This window comes from Xenopus laevis, chromosome 5L, assembly GCF_017654675.1.
Source record: "Xenopus laevis strain J_2021 chromosome 5L, Xenopus_laevis_v10.1, whole genome shotgun sequence".
NCBI classification, from domain to species: domain Eukaryota; kingdom Metazoa; phylum Chordata; class Amphibia; order Anura; family Pipidae; genus Xenopus; species Xenopus laevis.
Genome location: NC_054379.1, coordinates 134,832,775 through 134,851,712, shown reverse-complemented (window position 1 = coordinate 134,851,712; position 18,938 = coordinate 134,832,775). Strand labels below are relative to the sequence as shown.

Genomic DNA, 18,938 nt, shown 5'->3' with positions numbered 1-18,938 from the left:
GTTCCTTTAAGACCTGAGAGTGCGGCTTCCTTTGGAATATATATATACAGACTACAGTATATACACTTTTTTTTTTCTCAGATAGTTATCTCATGTACATCTATTACTATCCTGTAGTACTGTAGTATCACACAGGTTGCGCAGCTTGGCCTGCTCTTGCAGTACTTTGTAGGCGGCCTTCTGTTTGCACATAGATGGACAGAACTCAATAAGTCAATATTTGAGGTTATGGATTAACCAGAATTCTCCAAACAAACGGACAGAGCTTCCAGCTCCCAGTACTAACAAGGTACTATCTGGATACATGCAGTCATGAACTGTAAGTATTATATAGGAATGTAGGTCTTGTAGAAAGCATAGAGCTCTTATGTCAGCATTTCATTACGTTCGGCATTTTAGGCTAAGATTTTTTTTTTAGAGTTGTTTTTTTTTACTAATGCATAGTGCGGAAAGGGGGGCAATGCCAGGCAGTTAAGGGGGGGCTTTTTTGGTACAGGGAGTTTAGTTCTCCTTTAAGGTATAGAGATCCAAATTACAGAAAGACCTCTTATCCAGAAAACTCCAGGTCCTGAGCATTCCGGATAACAGGTCCCATACCTGTATTGGTTAAACTAGACCCCTAAGATAAATCTGAGGTTCCAGTGACATCTAATTACTGCACTGATTATTAGTCAGATTGGTACAACGAAGTGCTTACCTAGGTTCTAGGTTGGTCAGTTACTCGATACAAAATTTGGCCTAGGTTTAAATTCTAGTAAATCCGCTATAATGTGGTTATAACTGGAGTTTTTTTGGTGTAACTGCTCTGCATGGGGTCACACGTGCACAGACGGCCAAAATCTCATTCAGAAATTGGTCCAACCATTGAAATATTGCAGAGTGCTTTGTATTAAAGATAACACTAAAACACAATGACTTCTTTCCCATGGCATAGTCATTCCCCATTGTTTCTCTTGTTCATCACTAACTAGTGAATGTGTCCTCTCCTTGTACTCACAGGTTTACCCCCCTACAGAATATGGTGGCCTCTTATTCTTCATTTAATTCTTGTCATTTGGGAGTCTCCTAATGCTGAAAGCAGCCCAGGTAAGTGCCAGTGGGTGGTGAGGAGACGCTGAAAAGTAACTTTTTAACTGGCATGTTTTGTAAAGGGGAACTTCATCACTTGCAATACATTTATAGAGGGGAAGATTTGACCTGTTAATCCAACATAGGGATGTCCTAATGTTGTTTTACCAGGGGATGATGGGAAACTGTTGGCCCAGCAAGGAATTGGATTTCTAAACTTCCCCACTAGATATTTAGTAGGACGGTCTGAGCCTTTCTCTTTCTAAGCAATATTCCTGCAGCATGTTAAAGGAGTGGTTCACCTTTAAGTTAACTTTTAGTATGTTCTAGAATGGCCAATTCTAAGCAACGTTTCAATTGGTCTTCATTATTTATTTTTTTATAGTTTTTTTTTTAATTAGCCTTTTTCTTCAAGCTTTCAAATGGGGGTCATTGACGCCACCTAAAAAAACAAATGCTCTGTAAGACTATAAATGTATCAGCAATGCTATTTTTTATTCTTCCTCTTTCTATTCAGGCCCTCTCCTATTCATAATCCTGTCTCTGATTCAAAATAATGAATAGTTGCTGGGGTAAATTGCAAACTGGAGAGCTGCTAAATAAAAAGTTAATAACTCAAAAAAAACACGAACTAAAAATGAAAATGAATTGCAAAGAAGACTACAATACTAAAAGTGAACTACCCAGGGGCGTAACTATAGAGGAAGCAGACCCTGCGGCTGCAGGGGGGCCCAGGAGGTATAGGGGTCCCACGAGGCCCTAATTCATATACAATTTCAATAAATATTGGAGAAACAAGTCAACCTCTAAACATTTTGGGGGCCTGAAAAATAATTTGCTGTGGGGCCCAGTAATATCTAGTTACGCCACTGGAACTACCCCTTTAAAGTGCAGATTTACATGAAGGTGTGCATTAGTTTGATGTTGATAGTGATATGATGATCCTTGCAGCTCTTAAAGGGGTGGTACACCTTTAAGGTAACTTTTATTATGTTATAGAACGACCAATTCTAAGCAAGTTTTCAATTGGTTTTCATTTATTTATTTTTTATAGTTATTTGTCTTTTTCTTCTGATTCTTTGCAGCTTTCAAATGGGGGTGGCTGACTCCCTTCTAAAAATCAAATGCTCTGTAAGGCTACAAATGTATTGTTATTGCTACTTTTTATTACTGATCCTTCTATTCAGGCCTCTCATATTCATATTCCAGTCTCTTATTCAAATCCATGCATGGTTGCTAGGGTCATTTGGGACCTAGTTACCAGATTGCTTAAAATGCAAATTGAAGAGCTGCTGAATAAAAAGCCAAATAACGCAAAAACCTTCAATAATAAAAAATGAAAACAAATTGCAAATTATCTCAGAATATCACTCTCTACATCATACTAAAAATTATCTCAAAGGTGAACAACCCCTTAAGCTTGGTGTTGGATAAGTGGGAGCCCAACAACCAGATATTAGAAGGTGAATGTCCCTTTTAGCATACATTATAAGGGTGACAGTTTGGATAAAAGCACAGTGGGTGCATGCACTTTGGACATCTCCTTTGTATGTAATATTTCCACTTCAAAAGTAGGCCAAGCCGTCCTGTAATACAATGGCCTTTTCTTCTATTGCCGACAAGGCAGTATTCTATGTACTGTATATCTCTGCAGAAATACGTTCATCTAACCTGCCACCCACTCATTTGCTAGTCAGAGGATGTTACCCAGAACCCGCTGGCACTCCCATACGCTAAATGTGAGGGATGTAACATTAAAACTCCCGGAAATGTTGCAATGTGTTGATGAAATAAAAGGGTCACTGACCCTAGCAATCAGAATGCCATGTGAATGCCAGGCTATGTTTTTTGTAACTTTGTATTTGTGTGTTTTAGTCCCTTATTTTTTTATTTGTTTCCTTAATTCATTCTACTTGAAATACAGAAAACAAAATCATCATCATCATTTATTTATATAGCGCTGTCAAGATACGCAGTGCTTTAACAAAATGTACCTTTGCTTGAAAGGGGTTGTTCAACTTTGATTTCAATATTAGTATGACGTAGAGAGTGATATTCTGAGACAATTTGGTTTTCATTTTTTATCGTTTGTGGTTTTTGAGTTATTTAGCTTTTTATGCAGCAGCTCTCCAGTTTGCAGTTTCCGCTGATACAAATAAGAGACTGTAATATAACTGTACACGTGTAGCCTTATAGAGCATTTGTTTATTAGATGGGGTCAGTGACCCCCTTTTGAAAGCTGGAATCAGCCAGAAGAAGAAGGCAAATAATTGAAGAACTATAAAAAAAAGAAATAATGAAGACTATTTGAAAAGCTGCTTAGCAATGACAATTCGATAACCTACTAAAAGTTAACTTAAAGGTGAACCACCTCTTTAATACATTAATCCCCTTCAGAAAAGATTGCTTTTGGGGCACCCAGCAACTTTTTGTTCACGGATCCGCACACACCCAAAATTCTGCCTCTTCCCTTATGGTCACAAAGACACGTGTATCCCTTGTTTTCATTAACCCTTTCATAGTGGAATACATTTTCATAAAGTGCAAAGTCCAGCATAAAAAGTGAATAAATAGTTCATAATAGGTGTAAAAATCCAATACGATATACTCAAAAACGCATATCCCCAGTAATGATGAGTACAGTATACCATATTTGAATCCAAAAATCCTTTAAAACAGGTAACAAGTTGTTTTAACCAGAATTAGTAATAAAACATTATTATTCACTACCTCGGTTGCTGTTAATATTAAATTCTATCCCCTGACATTTCTCATTTGTAGGGAAAGAAAAACAAGAACAAAAAAGGGGAAACAAAAGGAACATTATTTTCTATACCCTGGCATTTTTATCTATAAGGCATAAGTGACAAGAGGACAAACAAAACAGGGGGCCAGAATCATTGTCGAGTTTAAAAAACATTTACAAAAAGCACGCTAAGCCAGTGGCGATACTACCGGGGGAGCAGGGGGTGCGAGCGGGCCAGGGCCTGCACCCCAACAGGGCCCCCCCGGCAGTCCGCGCGCCGCTGTGCGGCGCATATTCCCGGGCAGTTTCCGGGTGTACAGAGGGGGGCGGGGGCCTGCCGCGCCTCCTGCGCCAGGGCCTGCCCCCCTCTAGTTACGCTTCTGCGCTAAGCTAAAAATTTTGAGGCCTTTTGGAGCCAGCGTTTTGAGTTGCCAGATCCAGAAGGCCTCTTGCCTTAGTAAAGACCTTTGCCCATTTGTACCACATCTAAGATCTGCCATCTTAGCTGAGACATGTTATGTTTCATTTCCAAAAATGTTTCGCTAGTAGTGTCTCTTTCTTAAACTTCTCTTTTGCTCTAGTATTTTCCCCTTTAGCCTCTGGTTTGAAATTTCTTATAACACTTATATGTTTATTCATTCTCACCTGGAAGGCTCTGGATGTTTGGCCCACATAACCTAGTCCACACGCACATTTCAATAGTTATATCACACCCTCCGTGTCACATGTGGCAAAGAATTTTAACTTTATATCATAACCCAAACTTGGGTGTTTACAAATTTCCCCCTTGATAGCATTATTACAATGGCCACAATTGTAACATGGATAGGTGCCTAATTTGTTAAACGTAATTCTTTGGGTGGGTTTCTCCTTAACATCCGTTCTAATTATCCCTTCGGATATTGTCCTGCCCCTTTTGTAACAAAAAAGTGTTTTTTCAGTAAAAAGTTTACCATATACTCTATCTTTCTGCAAAATATGCCAATACTGCAGCACCACTTTCTTAAGGAAGGATCAATGTGGGCCGTATGTGGTTACACAAACCAAATTTTGTTTCTTCAGTCTATTTTTCTCTTTTTCTCTCAAAAACTCTCCTGTCCTTGTTCAAAACCTCATCTTTGATCCCTTCTAATTCACTCCTTCTGTATCCTCACCGACTAAATTTGTTAAAGAAATTCTAACCAGATTCTTCTTGCTCTAATAAACTGATTTTTGGGTAGCCCTTTAGTGACCCCTGTTGGGTGAAAACTATCCTTCCGCAACAGATTATTCCTGTCTGTCGCTTTTTTGTACAAGTCCGTAATAAACACCCCATCACTCAAGGTTACTTAAAAGTCAAGATAGTTGACCGTTTCATGTACTGAATTTAGGTACACAAAAAATTCGGGCAGTAGTTCATTTGATCCTCTCCATAAGATGAACATATCGTCCACATACTGTCGCCACATTGCTATATATTTATTAAATACAGGATGAACCAAAATATATATATATGTTCAAATCGATGTAAATATTTGTGTACACAGGCGCCATATTGGCCCCCATGCTTGTGCCCTGTATCTGTAAGTAAAAACTTGAATCAAACCAAAAGTAATTTCGTTTGAGTATAAAGTCCAGGCAGTCACATAAGAAATTTACCTCTTGCACTGGAAATCTTTCTTCCAATAAATTAGGGATGCACCGAATCCAGGATTCGGTTCGGAATTCTTGTAAGGATTCGGCTTTTTTCAGCAGGATTCGGATTCAGCCGAATCCTTCATATGCAAATTAGGGGCGGATTGGGAAATCACATGACTTTTTGTCACAAAACAAGGAAGTAAAAAATGTTTCCCCTTCCCACCCCTAATTTGAATATGCAAATTAGGTTTTGGATTCAGTTTGGTATTCGGCCAAATCCTTTGTGAAGGATTCGGGGGTTTGGCCGAACCCAAAATATTGTGCATCCCTACAATAAATACCTGCATCACTCTATCCCTTCATCATGTTTTATCTAAGTATAGATATCTTTGACATCAATTGTGCAAATGATTGGAGATTGTGCCTCCAACGTGGCATCATTTAAATAAATTGAGTGGTGTCCTTTAAGCATGTATCCAATTTGGGGAGTATTTCTTGTAATTAAGTATCAACGAAAATAGCAAGTGGCTGTAATAATGAGTCAACTCCTGACTGACCTGACGGCCTTCCAGGGGGATTCACTAACTCGACAATGATTCTGGCCCCTGTTTTGTTTGTCCTCTTGTCACTTATGCCTTATAGATAAAAATGCCAAGGTATAGAAAATAATGTTCTTGTTTCCCTTTTGTTTCCCCTTTTTTGTTCTTGTTTTTTTCTTTCTATTAATAGCAACCAAGGTAGTGAATAATAATTTTTTATTGCTAATTATGGTTAAAACAACTTGTTACCTGTTTTTATCGATTTTTGGATTCAGATATGGTATACTGTACTCATCATTACTGGGGATATGGGTTTTTGAGCATATTCGATTTTTACACCTTTTTTGAACTATTTATTCACTTTTTATGCTGGACTTTGTGACCATAAGGGAAGAAGCCGGGTTATGCCTTTAAAGGTGTTTGTTGCACTTGTAATTACATCCTGATGAAGGGAGGTTGTACCCCCTGAAACGTTGATGTTGGTGATATAAATTAATAAAGAAGGGGCACTTTCCCCACTGCAGAAATTTGTGTGTGTGCAGATCCGTGATCCGGGTCACCAGAGAACCAGCACCACTACTGCAGAGTGAGTAGATTTCGGGTGTGCAGTGTACCTATTACATTACTGTCAATTTTGGGCTCCCCTTCCAAGGTTTATCAGATATGTTGTCCCTTCTCAGTGTTCTCCAGCAAACAGGAGGCCAATCATGTGCTGAAAGTTCGGAAGCGTGCTTTTAACTTCATGGAGGAGCTAAAGCCGGGATCCCTGGAACGTGAGTGCATAGAGGAGACGTGCAATTTCGAGGAGGCCTATGAAATTTTTGAGAATAACGAGGACACAGTAAGAAATCCCATAGATTTATTGAGTTATCTGTGTGCCATTTAATTTAAAGGGAAAGGACTACACTGCAAAATTTATACAAAAAGTTATTGTGACATCTTTTTTTGTACAGGGGTTATTTGCCACAAAAGGCCCTTTTCTTTATTATTTGGGTGTCACTATTATGGGGTCTCAATCACTTATCTATGCATATAGTGTGATTGTCATGGGGGACAATAGAGGGCCATTTTGATATTGCATTGTTAGGTAGGTAAAAGGTAAAAAGCTCAAAACCACTATGTTTGTCATTGCCCTAAGTCAGTTTCTACTTACAATTTTAAGATTATATGTAAAACTGACATAGATAATCATTTTCTTTTCATTAAAACATCATAAATGGGATCTATAGTGAAAGTGAAAATTTAATATAAGCTTCATCCCACTGAAATAAGACACTTTTTTAAATATAATCAATTAAAGTTTCTGTTACTCTTCAGCAACCTGTCACTCTCAATGCTCTGTCTCCATGCTCAGGTCTGGGTCAGATTTCGATTGACAGGTAGGTCTAATATGTCTTTAAGGGGGGCTCCCTTTCCTAGCAGATGTTTTTATAGCTAACTCAAATAACCAACTCCAGCGCAAAGAAAATCTAACAAAATAACAGACTCTGGCACACACCCTGCATGCGGCAAAACAGGCTTTCCATCAGAGCTAGTTATTTTAAAAGAGTGAGCTCTAATACATCTTCTAGACCAGGGATCCCCGACCTTTTGAACCTGTGAGCAACATTCAAACGTAAAAGGAGTTGGGGAGCAACACATGCATGAATAATGTTTTTGGGGTGCCAAATAAGTGCTGTGATTGGTCTTTTAGTAGCCCCTATGTGGACTGACAGCCTACAGGAGACTCTGTTTGGCAGTACACCTGGTTTTTATATAACCAAAATGTGCCTTCAAGCCTGGAATTCAAAAATAAGCACCTGCCTTGAGACCAGTGGGAGCAACATCCAAGGGGTTGAAGAGCAACATGTTGCTCAAGAGCTACTGGTTGGGGATCACTGTTCTAGACAAAGGGTTCCCCACAAGATGTATTAGACCTAACTGTCAATCATAAACTGACCACCTACTGCATGAAGAGAAAATAGAGAGAGACGGGTTGCTGAGTGTGGGACAGTGAAGAGTAGCTTGGTTAATTGATTGTATTGAGAAAGCTTCTTATTTCAATGAGCTGAAGCTTATATTACATTTTGCCAGCACTGGATTTAATGATTCAGAGTGAGTCTATTGCAGTGTCACAACATATCTGTTTGTACTTCACTGTAACTTACATGGTTCTCTTTTCATTTTCAGCTCAAATTTTGGACAACATATGTTGGTATGTCGCACTACTAAATGAATGTTTAAATATAACACAACATGGTGTTTATACAAATGGCCTGTAGATGTCACTGTGCTCAAAACTTATACTGTGCATACTTTCTATACAGCTTGTGGTGTTAGAGTTGCTTACTGTTGTGTAATGGCTGCATGAGCCTGCTAATAAAGCACTATTATACTCTACTCATCTTTGGCTACCAAAACACAACAGTAGGTTGAAAAATAGACCTGTATTCAAATGTATACCATAGGTAATCATGGGCCTCCTGCTACTAACTTAGCAGAGAGCTCTTCCTTCATAGGGGCCATCCCTGTTATCAGCCTACCAGCCTCTTGAGTGGTGGGACCTGCCAACAAGTAGAATGGGGTTCTACTGGGTAATAATAATAAATAATAAAAAAAATTATCACTTGCTCACAAGGCCACAGCCCTTATCTTCTCTGTTCACTCTCAACTTGTGGTAAGACTATGTTCCACCTGGGTGCCATCAAACATGGCAAGGTTCTATTCTGCACTTGTGGTTCCAGGCCTTACTGAAGAAGTATTTTCAGCTGGTTGTTGGCTGAGGATTATAGAAGATGCAAATCCTTATATAGATGCTAGAGAATTAGCCTAGACTTGTATATGAAGCGTAGATAATTGTACTGTAGTTAACTATTTTATTCAGTAGAAATATTTGGATGTAATGTTCATATGTGGATGTAGAAAAGCCAACTGTTCTTTTAAACCCTTTAGACAAGAGAAGGAGAGGGTAGAGAAATACTGTGTATAAGGTTATTTCTGTGCGTGAGTGAGGTCTTTCACATCTTCCAGATGGGGATCAGTGCCAGTCCAATCCATGTATCAATGCTGAGTGCAAGGACGGGATTGGAAGATTTGACTGCATCTGTAATGAGGGCTGGGAAGGACGCCTGTGTGGCTATGGTAAGCCTGCTATTCATGCCTCTCTTATTAAAGGGGAATTATTAAAAATGAAAATGTAATATAAGCTTCAGCATACTGAAATGAGAAACTTTCTAAATACAATCAATTAAAAATTCTGTACTGTTTCTGGAATAATCAGGTTACTCTTCACTATTCCTCTCTCAGTATTTGTTTCTCTTCATTCTGTCTTCATGCAGGAGTTGAGCATCAGATATTCATTCATCGTGGTAGCACCCTTGTTTAGACCCACACAGTGCACAGTTTGTATGTGGCCCCTCTCCCTCCTAACAATTTACATTTAAACACATCCACACCCCTGATTTTCAACAGTATTTCTGCTGTTTTGTACAAGCTGTACAATACATTGCTTGTATATAAGAGAAAAACAATTATAATTACAGTATTTCCTTCAGCTTCTTAACTTTGTCATCGCTTTTTTCACTTTCTTTTGATGGAGTAAAATGTTTTTTAATTAAATTAATGCTTCCTAGGTACAAAACCTTATTCTCCCAGCTTTGATGTTGCCTCTCTGTTACGCCAGCTTGTGTAACATAAGAAATAATGTATCTTCTACTATAAAATTTAAGTAAGGGTCTTCAAATCTGTGTTTCGGAAACAGGGAACTAGTGTTGGAATTACCTGTTTGGCAATAGATTATTAGATCCTTCACTCTTACTGTAACAAGTTTTAATATTGTTCGTTTATCTTCTTTCATATTAGCTATTTTTTATTTTTTTATTTGCAATGGTGATAATTGTTTTGCCCAGTGCCTTATATAGGTAGGGGACCTGTTATCCAGAATGCTCAGGACCTTGGGTTTTCTGGATAATGGATCTTTCCGTAAATTGGATCTTCATACCTTAAGTCTACTAGAAAACCATGTCAAAATTAAATAAACCCAATAGGTTGGTTTTGCTTCCAATAAGGATTAATTCGATCTTAGTTTGTATCAAATACAAGGTACTTTTTTATTATTACAGAGAAAAAGCAAATCATTTTCAAAAGTTTGGATTATGGTCTATGGAGTATTTCTGTAATTCAGAGCTTTCTGGATTACAGGTTTCCTGATAACAGATCCCATACCCGTAGTTCTATATATGCAGTAGTTTAATGAGTCGCTGCCCTCTCCATGCAGCAAATAAATGAGGCACTTGTATGTAACTGGAAACACTTGCCTCTAGTCTTGGGTCCATACCTTGTCATAAAGCAAAAACAACAAGTAAGGAAGTAAGGATATGATCAGTAGATGTCCAGAAACAAAATGAAGAGGTTTAAAATACTAAACCGATGAAGACTATGCCGTGGTTCTGCCTGTAAAAAGTCAATTACAATTAATTTCCACCTCATACACAAATAACTTATTGTATTGTATTAGGTTGTGCATTTGATTGCCCCCTGAAAAACATAAAATTGGTGTTCTACTGTAGTAGGTCATTCCTATAGTAATCTCATCATCTAATCTTGGGTATCACTGACCACCTCTTTAAATGGTCATAAACTGCTACCCTGTTCTGGGTGTGAGTCTAACCAGGGGGACCATATTTTCTCAAATTTAGAAGAACATCCTCTCGCTTCATATGTCAATTTGATGTTTACCGGTGACTTTCCTACTAGTGAGAGCCATTGCTGTATTGTGGGAGATTGGGGGGCAATCCATTTCAATACTAGAGCCTTTTTAGCATAGAATAGCACAGTTTTGATAAGTATTCTGGACCTGATTAGGGGGAGAAAGTCTTCCACAACCCCTAGTAGGCAAATTTCAGGCATTCAGGGTCCGGGAAAGTCCAAGTGCTCATGCAAGTGATTCATTACATCAGTCCAATACTTAGAGATTTGTGGGCACTCCCATATGAGGTGGGTGAATGTGGCATCTGGTATTTTACATTTGGGGCAGCGTGCTTCACTGGCTCTCCCAAACTTCTAAAGCTTAACAGGAGTAAGATAAAGCTGGTGTATGAGTTTAAATTGAATAAGTCGATCTTTGATAGATATTAAAAACCCATATAGGTCATCTGTGACCTCATCCCATTTGTCCGAGTCTAGTGAGGGAATCATGTTCTGCCATTTCTGCTGAGCTTTGAGGAATGGGGCCAGTAGGCAAGCTGTTAATGACTGGTAAAGCCTAGAAACCAGTTTCCCAGCTTTGGGGTCCCATAATATCTCTTCAAATTTCGGGCCATCGTATGCAATCTGGAGTGTAAGGAATTGAGCTCTGAAGGCCTCTCTAAGCTGCAGGAGTCCTGGGTTTCTTACTTTCTCTTTGATCTCCTGCACTAATGACAGAAAAAGATACAAAGTTTCTGAAACTTTTGGCCCAGAACACTCAGCAGCTGCACATAGATAAATTACTAACTATTTTAGATAAGCAAAGATACAATTGTAATTATTTAAGATAAGCAGGTCTCTTGGGAGAACTGAGACTCACAGCTTAAAGGGCAATTCACTTTCATCAAAACTGTTATAACACATAAAAATTGCACTAAAACTCCCAGAAATGTGTTCAGACTTTCATAACCTGCCATTTTTTGTAAAATGGTCATGGTAATTAGGGGTGTGTGGCCATAAAATGGGCGTGTCATGAAATAAAACATTTTGACACTTTTTATTTAAGAACTGTGGAGTAGAGTACTTTCTCATTTCTACATGCTTTTGTCATTAGCACCCAGGCATTTGATTTTTAGTGTTAAGTATTCCTTCCAGTAAATAAATGAATATAAAAAAAAAAAAAGGTAAAAAAAAATATAATATATATATATTATGTATTGCCTTCTGTCTGCTATGACAATTCATATAATGGTTATATATTTATTTATTAGAGGTTGTGTATTCCAACTGCTCATTGAATAATGGCGGATGTACCCACTTCTGCACTGAGGCAGTGAATAGCACGAGACGTGTGTGCAGCTGTGCCACAGGTTACATGTTACATGATGACCAGAACACGTGCCAACCAGCAGGTAAGCTGTAATCACTTGCTGATGCACAAATAAGTATTACAGTAAAGTCAAATGCCTGTGCTCTGCAGGGTTGGCTATAGGCTTGGCATTTGCTGAGCTGCCTGCACCATTCTCTGGCCGTTGGAGAACTCTGTAACTCTGCAATGTTGCGCCTATTTTAGTGGATTGGCCTCCCCAACTCAGGAATCGGTTGGGAACACTGATTTATGGGCCTTAGGTCCCTGATCTTTACTTAATTCTATCAGAAATAAATCTCACATCAGTGGGTTCTCAACTTACAGCTAACAGAAGTGCCCTCTTTTCATGGTTTCTTGCAGTGGAATTCCCCTGTGGGAAACTGAAAATCGTAGACTATGAATTTTCTGCCCGTCTCACTGGCGCAAAGCCAGGACGCAAAGGGGATGCTCCTTGGCAGGTAAGTCTTATGTTTTGGTAGTCGAGGACGTGTAGGGTATAACAGTGCTTTATCAGCAGGTTCATGCAGCCATTACACTTCAACAGGAACTTCAACTCTAACAATTTAAGGGTGGTCACACACAATATAATTCCGGGGAGATTAGTCGCCCAACGACAAATCTCCTCTTCTTCTGGTGACTAATCTCCCTGAAAAGTCTTCCTGTCGGCTAGAATGTTGACTCCGGAAAATGAATCGCTCCGAGTGCCATCCCGCTGGTGTTATACATTCTAGCCAGCAGGAAGGCTTTTTGGGGAGATTAGTCATCCGAAGAAGAGGAGATTGGTCGCTAGGCGACTAATCTCCCCAGAATCTTAGCGTGTCACCACCCTAAGCAGTATAGAAATTACTGTGTATGCACAGTGACACCTACAGGCCATTTGTATAAACACCACAGTAAGGACACATTGCATTGCTTCATTAGTAGGGGTAGGGCTCAGGGTACTTTTAAATCACCATTATTTATATAAATGTGGGAATATCTCAGGACTTTTATGAAAGTTGTTCCAGGGCCAAAACTATGGGTAGGCAGAAGAGGCACCTCCTAGGATGCAAAGATGTTGGCGCTGGGCAGGTACCTGTTCAAGATTCATCTGCCTACCCCTAGTCTGGATTCGCTCCCCTCTGCAGGTCTCGCCTACCCCCTCTGTCAATTGCTCCTATGCCCCTCCCCTGTCTGTCCCACCCTCCCCTGCCCCAAACCGGGAGGGGACAGGGGGAAAAAATGAATCCCGGGCATGAAGGGGGGCCCAGCAGTGCTTGCTGTGGCGAAAAGACCCGAAGTCATGAAATCAGCCGAAAATTGAAGTCCTGAAGCAGCGAAAAGACCCAAAGTCACGAAAGGGAGTGAACAGTGGTGTAACTAAATATCACTGGGGCCCACAGCAAATAATTTTATAGGCCCCAAAAATGTCTAGAGATTGACCTGTTTTACCAAGTTTTATTGAATTTGTATATGAATTAGAGCCTCGTGGGGCCCCTATACCTTCTGGGCCCCCCTGCAGCCACAGGGTCTGCTTCCTCTATAGTTACGCCCCTGGGAGTGAAGTTGAAGTCCTGAAGCTTAAATTCCCTGGCCACCAATGTATTATTTTAATATTCTACAGGCCCCTGCCACCAATGTTTTTTTTTTTTAAATCAGTTTTGGGGCCCCATTTTTTGCAACTTGTAAGGGGGGGTCCTGGCGCCAATGTTTTTTTTTTTTAAAAATTTTTGGGGCCCCAATTTTTTTTAACTTGTAAGAGGGGCCTGGCACCAATGTTTTTTTTAAAAAATTTTTTTGGGGGGCCAATGTTTTTTTTAACTTATAAGGGGGACCTGACAATCAATAACTTGTCTGTCGGGGGGGTTACTTTTTTAGCACTGATGTCTGTGTGGTCTTTGGGTGGATGGAGTGGGGCTTGGGTGGAGTGGGCAGGATCTGGGGTGGGGCTTGGGCGCCAGTGTGGGCGGGGCCCCGAAAATTTTGTGGCCCTGGTCATATGCAAGCATGCGGGGCGGCGGGGTAAGGCTAAGGCCACACTAGGCGATAGCGCCACGATTTGACTCGCGGCGACTTTTCGCCGCGACTTTTAAGCCGCAATCGCTGGGGAAACTTTTGCGCTGGCGTCTATGAGGAATCGCGTAAAATCGCCAGCGTAAAAACACACGCGGCGATCTTTTTTCTATTGTCGCTCGAAATCGCCTAGCGAGGCAATTTCGAGCGACAGTAGAGAAAAGATCGCCGCGTGTGTTTTTACGCTGGCGATTTTACGCGATTCCCCATAGACGCCAGCGCAAAAGTTTCCCCAGCGATTGCTTAAAAGTCGCGGCGAAAAGTCGCCGCGAGTCAAATCGCGGCGCTATCGCCTAGTGTGGCCTTAGCCTTACCTAGGTCCCGCTTTTGACAGCTCAACCCGCTTGTAATGAAAAGTCCAGATTTTCTCTGCACTGAGAAATAAGTAATTGTAACAATTTAGATAAGGAGGTCCCTTGGGAAAAGTTAGACTCACAGCTTACAGGGCAATTCACCTTCATTAGCAAAACTGTAATAACTGGGAAAAAAGACAGAAATATGTTCAAACTTTCATAACCTGCCACATTTTGTAAAATGAACATGGTAATAAGGGGGTGTGATCACAAAAATGGGCATAGTCAAAAAACATTTAGCCGCTCTGCGTGCGACAAATTTTTTTGTCCCTGTTATTATTTCCAAAATGTTGGGAGGAATGCTCTCTAACTCTGAGTTAGTCAGTGACTTGAAGGGGGGGGGGGGAAATGGGACATATCTGTTCAGTGAGTTTGCAATTGATCCTCAGCATTCAGCTCAGATTCAAAAGCAACAGATATGACCCATGTGGCCCCCCCTCAAGTCTCTGATTGGTTACTGCCTGGTAACCAATCAGTGGAAACCAAGAGAGCTGAAAAGCAGGAAGTAGTGTTCTGGCTATTATGTTACATATCCACTCACTCCAGCCTTTATACATTACATTTTTGGCTAACTAACTATATTGAAAACATGTTTAATTCTACACAGCCTATTTACAGAGTTTTTATTTTTATACTGAACAATTCCTTTAAATAAAGAGTTTACCTTTGAGTCAACTTTTAGTATGACATAGATAGTGATATTGTAATACAATTACATTTTTAATTTTTTATTTGCAATTTTTTAGCTTTTTATTCAACAGCTCTCCAGTTTACAGTTTCAGCAATCTGGTTGCTAGGGTCCACATTACCCTAGCAACCATGCATTGATTTGAAAAAGAGACTGGAATATGAATAGCAAAGGGCCAGAATAGAAAGAGGAGTAATAAACAATACATTTGTAGCCTTACAGAGCATCTGGTTTTTTTAGATGTGGTCAGTGACCCCCCATTTGAAAGCTGGAAAGAGTCAGAAGGGGAAAGCAAATAATTAAAATAACTATAAAAAATAAATAATGACAACCAATTTAAATGTTGCTTAGAATTGGCTATTCTATAACATAGTAAAAGTTTACCCTTCTAAATAATCTGTTACATGGGTTCTGGTCCATTAACTACACCTTTGTTTCTACCTCACTCTCTAGTTCAGGACTGTCCAGAGAATTTTGATGCCCTTTTATAGCTTCTGCTGTGACCCAGGAGACCTGTTTTGTGTTTGCCCTTTAGGCCATGTTACGTTATGAGAAGAAGCTTAAATGTGGAGGGGTCCTGATTCATCCTTCCTGGGTTCTGACTGCAGCCCATTGTGTTCAACATGCTGGAAAGTACACTGTCCGACTTGGTAAGCATCTCGTTGGGTGTAAAGGTACCTTGTTTTGAAGGGAGGAAAGTCAGCAGGTAAGTAAAGAAGGTGCAGCAGTTACATGATAAGGAGATGGTGAGGATGGAGGTTACATGATTGAAAGGAAAGAGGGATCACTTTCAAGGTTAAAAGAACAAAATTCTCTTTTCTTCACCTCAGTCTTATGGAAACCTTGCATAAGAGACACATTCTATTTTCAATAGCCATTATTTTTACAAATAGCTCTAAAAGCATTTATGATGTTTTAGTAATATATTTTGGAAAGTTGCTTAGAGTTACATGTTCACTAATTTGGCAGAGGTAAAATTGGGTGAAGGTAAAAAAAAAAGTTGATCAAAGGGGAACTCCACACAAGCATAACTTACGCTTTTTGCAATGTAAATATAATTTCAAGCAACTTTGCAATATTCATTGATTAAAAAATATGCAGACTTTTCATGATTTTTAATGGTTTGGAACAGTTCCCTAAGCCTAGCCCCCTGCTCTCATGCTGATCTGTCTGACTACTTTGCTGAGCTGCCTGACTACTGTTACTTTGTATCAACAGCCACCTGACCTCAACACACATCCTCCAAACCCCACAATTCCCTGCACACGTGATTTCAATAAGGAACTGAACATCACAGTGCAATGCATTGTGGGTTATGTAGTTCCTGCATGCTGTCTGTAAGCTGTGGAGAAGTTGTTACAATTTGTAACATCAGTGTTTAGTCAGGATTTAAAATGATGCAGAAAGAGAAGAACTGTTAAACAGCTGGATTTCAGCATAGAAAATCGCATTTCTTTATACTTTTTGAAGAAACCGATAACTGTGATGGGTACATTAGGGGTTTCTGTGTTATGTGGGCCTCTTTATCAAATTTTGGTTTGAAAGCCGGAGTTCCCCTTTAATGAAAGAAAAAAATGTAATTCTAAGTGACATTCTAATATACATTCATCAGAAATTGTCAATTAGGTGAAAGTTATTCTGTATTTGCTAGTGAATGCAGTATCATGTCTCTCTGTCCTGCTGGTTCTGGCTGTTAAAACCATGTAGCAGAAGTCAGCTGATTAATAGACCTATGAAGAAGTACGTAAGACATTGAGAGAATTGTCTTGGCTGAAGGAGAGCCGGCCTCTTCTATATTGTTTCAATATTCAGAACCAGCAGGGAGTGTAGCAAGGGTCAGACAGATACTTTTACAAGTGGAAATTGTTTTATTTAAGGAACAGTAACACCAAAAAATTCGTGTTTTAAAGGGCACCAATCATGACCAAAATCATTTACCAAGTAAAAACACTACAGTATATGAAAGTTCAAGAAATCTGATTTTTAAAACAGTTAGAATTGATTGTATAATGTAAATGATCAGCTCACTATTCCTTCTGCAAGATCTCCCCTATCTCCCCTGCAGTTCTAGCTGAGGCAGCCATCTTGGATTTCACTGGCTCCTCCTACCTATATCTTCCCAGCCAACTGTAGCTCTGAAATCTCGCACATGCTCAGTTGAAATTCCTTGATTGCTTAGCAACCCTTCTAAGCTATTTTTAAATCAGCCAAACGTCTGTGTTAGCTGCTGTTCAGTAGTGCTGCCACCTGCTGGAAGTTAGTGTGTCCTTCATTTGCATAATGACATCACCAGCAGGGGACAAGATAGGGAAATCTCCTGATACTTCTAGTGGAGGAGTTTACTTAAAAAAGGCATTCTGGGTAGAATAATCAAAGCAGTGTTACAATCTGAGCATGCTCCTGAAATTTGCATATTATAGTCTCTGTTATAGTCTCAATATGGCCTCTCTCAGTGAAAGAACCCATTTGACAAAGTAAGGGATTTTTTAAAACCTGCAGTTTTTTTCAAAAAACTATATATGTAGTTTGATTAAACGTGTTTATGTTGTACTGGTCAGATTGTTAATATGTGTTTGATTTTGGCTGTGATAGGTGCCCTTTAAGGAATAACAGTAAAATGTATTGTTGCCCAGCATGGTGTGGTTGCTTCAGAAACTCTACTATAGTATATGAACTAGTTGGGGCAGCCATTCAAGCACAGGGTACACGATAGACAACCGATAAGTTCTGAAGAAACCCATTGTATACTATAGAGCTTATCCATTATTTGCTGTGTATCTTGTGCCTTTTCTCCTTTTTCAGCTTTGAATAGCTGCCCCCATATATATAAACTATAGTTGAGTTTCTGAATCAAACCCACCAGTTTTACCAGTGCAGCGCAACACTATATTATATTTGCATTACTTTAAATCACAATACCATGACTTTCATGATGCCTTTAAAGATTTAGGCAGATCTATATGAGAACAAGATTTATTTATGTACAGCTATTTTTCCATTTTGTACATGTAGAAGAACATTTTCTAATAAAACTTTTTTTTTTCTATAAACAAGGCTATACATTTCCTTTCTGCTCACTGTTGCATCTCTTTTTCCTGCTCCCGATGTAGGCGAATATGACATCCGAAAGTTGGAGGATACAGAGCAGCAGTTTGCTGTGGCTAAGATCATTTCCCATCCTGCGTATCAAAGGGACACCAGCGATAATGATATCGCCCTAGTGCGTCTTGTACAGCCAGTTGTCTATAACAAATATATTCTGCCCATATGTCTACCCAGTCTGGACCTTGCTGAAAGTAAACTGATGGTGAATGACACTAAAGTTGTGGTTACCGGCTGGGGGAGAGAAGATGAAAAGGCCCTAAACTTTTCAAGTGTACTCAAATACATTGAGATCCCCATTGCTTCTCTTAATGAATGTGCTGAGACCCTGAATGATGGAGTGTCTGACAATATGCTGTGTGCCGGACAGCTAGGACACATACAAGACGCCTGCTATGGTGACAGTGGTGGGCCTATGGTCACTCCGTTTGGAGGATCATGGTTTCTGGTGGGGCTGGTTAGCTGGGGGGAAGGCTGTGGGAGAATTAATAATTTTGGTGTTTATACCAAAGTCAGCCGTTATCTGGACTGGGTTACACAAAAGATGGCGGAGTATGAAGAGGCCCGGCGTCTTGCTGAGGTATCCAAGATAGAAAAGCAGAATGCCAAGAAATCCTGGAAAGTCCGACCTTAACTTAGGAGCAAACAATATGGCAACCTAAAATTTAAATGTATGTTTTCATGCCCTGTATCACCTTTCTTGTCAAATTTAAAGGTGAAATAAAGCCCAACTAAAGAA

General features: G+C 39.7%; 1 protein-coding gene across 2 annotated transcripts; it reads left to right on the top strand.

Moving 5' to 3' along the window:
- Positions 1-49: 49 nt before the first annotated feature.
- proc.L (protein C, inactivator of coagulation factors Va and VIIIa L homeolog) lies at positions 50-18,938 on the top strand. 2 transcript variants are annotated; one of them, XM_041563410.1, is made up of 9 exons: positions 50-319; positions 1,000-1,086; positions 6,651-6,811; positions 8,140-8,164; positions 8,980-9,090; positions 11,907-12,047; positions 12,365-12,462; positions 15,633-15,747; positions 18,208-18,938. In XM_041563410.1, exons 1-9 carry the CDS (start codon positions 313-315, stop codon positions 18,831-18,833), a joined length of 1,371 nt encoding a protein of 456 aa, XP_041419344.1. In that variant the 5' UTR covers positions 50-312; the 3' UTR covers positions 18,834-18,938. The 2 variants fall into 2 exon arrangements, with proteins under 2 accessions (XP_041419344.1, XP_018117832.2); XM_018262343.2 differs by lacking the exon at positions 50-319 and having other exon boundaries at positions 525-1,086.